The sequence below is a fragment of the Nannochloropsis gaditana genome, assembly GCF_000240725.1.
Source record: "Nannochloropsis gaditana CCMP526 unplaced genomic scaffold scaffold388, whole genome shotgun sequence".
NCBI classification, from domain to species: Eukaryota; class Eustigmatophyceae; order Eustigmatales; family Monodopsidaceae; genus Microchloropsis; species Microchloropsis gaditana.
In genome coordinates, this window is record NW_005803565.1 from 19,559 (window position 1) to 23,942 (window position 4,384).

The window sequence follows — 4,384 nt, forward strand, 5'->3', positions numbered from 1 at the left end:
CCCCTGCTCGCACCGACCCCACCGTCAAGCTAAACGCAGCCAGGGAGAGCGCTTTTTGCACGTAATTTGCCCTGGATATAATTTTCATAAAAGGATTCGACCATGAACAAGAGATATGGAACGAAAGCCGAGTCGAGGGCGCTTTCAACCCCCCCCCTCGGCATGGTCGAAATCGAGAGCCGCACTCAGGCCTGTCCACAGCTACTACGCTATTAAAACGATTCCAAAATCCCCATTTAGCGCCTCCTGTCCTCACCGTGAGGCTCTAGCTTCATGGTCTTGCGAATCTTTTCCTGCTCGACGACGGCGTGACACCATGTCTGCGTTCTCTCGACCAGGAGCGTCGACCTCCTCCTCATTGCTTCCTTCCCCTCCTCCTGCCGCAGCTAGCCATACGGGCGCACGTTCCAACACGGTCGTCCGAGTATTAATGTTTAGGAACGATAAGGCTCTCTGCTGCCGCTGCGGAAGACGAGGTCGTTCAAGTCGGGTAGAGGTAGTAGGGACGTGAAACGCAGAGGTCTGGGTGGGGAGGTCGAGTACTTCGAGTAGAAGGACGAGAAGCTGGGAAAAAAGGAGGAAAAATAACGGCGAGGCGAGATTTCGTCGTGCTGACATGACCTGCACCGCATACAAAGCAAGGAATGACGGGAGGTGGATTTTTCAGTCACGAAGTGCCACGTTTTTGCGTGAGTCAGTTGTGTCGGACGCAAGAGCTGGTCGATCCTGTGCCGAGACCCTCAGGCCGTACTCGCTCCTATCGCTTTTGAAGGAATTCTTTTCTGCTTTGTTGGCTTGATTTCTTTTCTGGTGCTGGGAAAGAAGCAATTTTTGGTGGATCTAGCCACTGTGAATGAATTTAGTAAAAACTCTTTTTTGCTCCGTAGGAGAGAGCGAGTTGTTGCTTTACTGACTTTCATGTCGTAGCAAGTATCAACTTGCTTCCTTCTTTTCTTTTGCAAATTAAGAGTTCCTTTCCACATAACGCTACGAATCAGCAAGGCATGGTTGTACTCCGCCTTTAACACCACAGCATTGAATGTTCACGTCTGGCCCGCTGAAATGATTTATACAGATGCGCAATAACCTCACTTGGTCTGAAACGCACAAGACATAGCTCCGCCCACCATGGTGACCACGAGTATTACGCCAACGAGGAGGAGACAACCGAGGACAACTAGTTTCCGGCGCCCTTTTCGACTGGGCCGAAAGGAACGCACCACTTCATTGTTCATGTGGAAAAGGCGTATGCTCTCGTCTAAGAAGGCTTGACGACGCTGTGGACCAAGGTAGAAAAGGGGAAGGTGAGGATGAAATAAAACTAGATTGATATATTAATGTCCTGGATACCAATACTCTACGGCTATCGAGGAGACTGAATCTTTTCCAGGATCGCTCTTTTCACAGTAAGGAGGAATCGATCGTCCCACCTGGGAATTGAACACAACCCCGGTTTTCTCCATCCTATCCACGGTTGCTCGAATCGCTTCCTTAATCTCCTGCGTTTTCCCTCCCTCGAAGGAATAAAGCGCAAGCCCAGCGTCGGGATCCTTGTTGGTCATGGGGGTCTTGGGGAGGAGGCATTGTGTGGTGAGCCGTCTCAGGATCTGCCCGCCTGGCCGAGAAACATCATCAGGGGAAGATGAGCGTGCAAAACAAAAAGGAAAGAGCAGGGAATGGCATGGAAGAGAGAGGTGCTTTGAGGAACAAATTGTAAAAAGGGACGCGACTGCAAACTTGATGATCTAATCATCTGAAGAATGATAAAAACAATGTCCTCATCCCAGGTGCGAAAGTGAGTTGGCGCATCATGTGTATAGACGGAAAGGCCAGGCGATGCCCCGCCTTTGCAAATTGGACGCATGCATCCAATGCCATCGAGAGGAGTCATGCAAGATGCTTACCGCTGAGAAGGGCCATATACATGTGGTAGACGTAGACGGCAAGGAGTTCTGGATCCGTTGCCGCGCACGACTCCAACCGTTCGAGGTAGCTCTTCACTGCCTCGGGGATTTCGTCGTCTTCCTTCTCCGTTCCCCCCCGGGAATGAAAGTCCATGTCAGACTCAAAGGCGCGGGTGCGTTCAAGCTTGTACTGGCGGAGGAGGGTGGCGAAGGGCTGAAGGGAAGGAGAGCCGGAGGACATGACAAGCGACTCGAGTTTTCGGTAGCTGAGGGGGACGAGGAAGGGAGAAAAGAAATATCAAAAGGGCGCCCCACCATGACTTGCTGGCGTGGCTTGTTCGTATCAAAGGGGCGTGGCAGGAAGACTCGGTGAGAGGACAGGCCAACTTGGGTCAATAAGATCCTTTGACGATCCCACACACAGGTCATACAAAGGGCATAAAGGCCAGGTGGAAGTCAAAGCCAAACGTTCGATCCTTTGTAATACCCTCCCCTTGTCCTCACATGGGGTAGAAGAGTCCGATGGCATCGGCGTAGAGGGATGGGTATGTGAAAGCGTACACGAGTTTGAAATTTACCAAAGCATCACTTTCGCGATGAATTTTGCTGTACACGTGAAAGAAAAGAGGAATCGGAGTCACGGCACGATTAGAAGGGCTCGATTTTTTCCTGTGAACGTGTTCCATGCAGCTCCAACACTCTCGCTATGACTCTCGTGAGCTCACCGTGTGGCCTTTCGCATGGCGATGGAGAGCGGCACCTCGTCGTGCCCGTCTGGCGCTCCCGAGGCCATGACCTCGTTCCCGATGCCTTTCTCTACTTTGAAGGATTCGAGACTGGAGAAATGAATAGGAAGGGAGAATGGCCCAGGGACTCTTAAGTCACGACGAATTTTTCCTTTCAAAGGCACGCAACAACTTGTATTGACCGCACTTGCGATGGGAAGCCGTCGTGGCACCGGAGGGAGAGTCCACCTCATTTGGGTAATATCCTGATTAGACTGCCATACATTGGGCACCCTGGAGCACAGCCTAACACAGATTTACCCAGAGGATTCGATGATGCACGCTCCTGAATGATCACATTCAGGGGATTAACATCTCTCTATTTGGGTAAGGCTGGAACTACTGTCCCACGGGCTCTTCGGGGTGAGAATTCCACCAGCCGCTCTCCGGTGATGATGTTTTTCTAACATTCCATCTTATGAGGCATCATTACCTTTCAATAACTCACTCACAGGGATTCGGTAGCTTTCTTTGACCTCTATACAGGTATCGCGCTCTTGGTTGCTTGGGTTAAGAAAGCCATTTCTGACTCGCTCATATTCGAGCGACAAGGAGAAGCGGCGGAAGCTTGAAGAACAGTGGGCGGTAAAAGCATTAAAAAGGTAGCAAGAAAGAAATACAAGCAAAATGGTCGGTCATGATTCGACAAGCAAGAATTCGATGCTTTGCCCCACTGCTAGGGCATATCTTATCAATGGATACAATTTCCAGAATTGCTACCACCGAACCAACAAGGCTGAATGGCTCAGACATAGACTTGCATCTTGTACCCCCCAACTCAAAGGAAACTATGACCTTATCGTGTGAAGTACCAAAACACCAGCGATATCAACCAAAACTAGCAAGACGATGATTGCTTTCTTGAGAAGGAGAAAATGAGCTGTAAACTTTATACTTATCAATCAATTGATTAAAAACAATGTTGCAGTTCTCATAATGGCGGGTTACCCACCCTGTACACTAACCAGAGAGCAGCAGAAGAAGCGAGGGTACAGCATTTAGTGTTTGCCCAGGTGAAGACAGTACTTGATATAGCAAACCTACGATCATGAAAAGAATAACTTTGCTTCGACGGATGGCCTGCGCAATACATTCTCCATCAAGCCAGATTCGCAGCGTCAATTCACTGTGCAGAAAGTCTGGCCGGAACTTTGCGTCTATTTTCCCAACAAGGTCACCCACTCCTGCCGCTAAGGCCGCAAAATCTCTTTTCTTTCTGAGCGCACAGAACATTTCGTACTTCCTCTCGTCCAGCTCTCCAAGCTCTCCTCCACCGTCATCTCCTCCTCCATCCACTGCCTCGCCTTCAGCCTCCTCGTGCTCTTCGTGCTCTTCTTCAGACCAATCTCCTTTCCCTCCCCTTCTGTCCTGCTGCTTGGCCAATGAGACAATCGAACGCATCGAAATGAGCTTGATGGAAGTTTCTCAGAAAATGGAGATAGAGAAGAAGAGGAAAAGGTTGGAATCGCTGACGCAGAGTTTGGAGGAAGAACGAAGAGGAGAAAACGATACCCACGTCGACGGGGTAAGCGCACGCTTGTCAATAGGGGTCGGCACATGGGCTGAAAGGAAGGGCGGGAGAATGGGTGGGCTGAAAGGAAGGGCGGGAGAAAGGCTGGTCAAGATCGGCCTCAAATACATTGGAGGGATGACGCATTGCTTGAGCAATGAGGTTGGCGCAGGGGATAAATTGAC

At 50.2% G+C, this 4,384-nt stretch overlaps 1 protein-coding gene across 1 annotated transcript in view; it reads right to left on the reverse strand.

Moving 5' to 3' along the window:
* HMOX (heme oxygenase) overlaps positions 1 to 2,743 on the reverse strand; it is a gene marked incomplete at its 3' end in the record, with an annotated part of 2,772 nt that extends 29 nt beyond the window's left edge. The window contains exons 1-5 of the mRNA XM_005854772.1: positions 2,630 to 2,743; positions 1,905 to 2,170; positions 1,431 to 1,615; positions 257 to 621; positions 1 to 71 (exon numbers count right to left, since the gene is read on the reverse strand). The exon at positions 1 to 71 is cut by the window's left edge and continues 29 nt beyond it. Of these exons, the coding sequence (XP_005854834.1) occupies positions 1 to 71; positions 257 to 621; positions 1,431 to 1,615; positions 1,905 to 2,170; positions 2,630 to 2,697 (955 nt within the window). The remainder of the gene's footprint in view (positions 72 to 256; positions 622 to 1,430; positions 1,616 to 1,904; positions 2,171 to 2,629) is intronic.
* Positions 2,744 to 4,384: the final 1,641 nt, after the last annotated feature.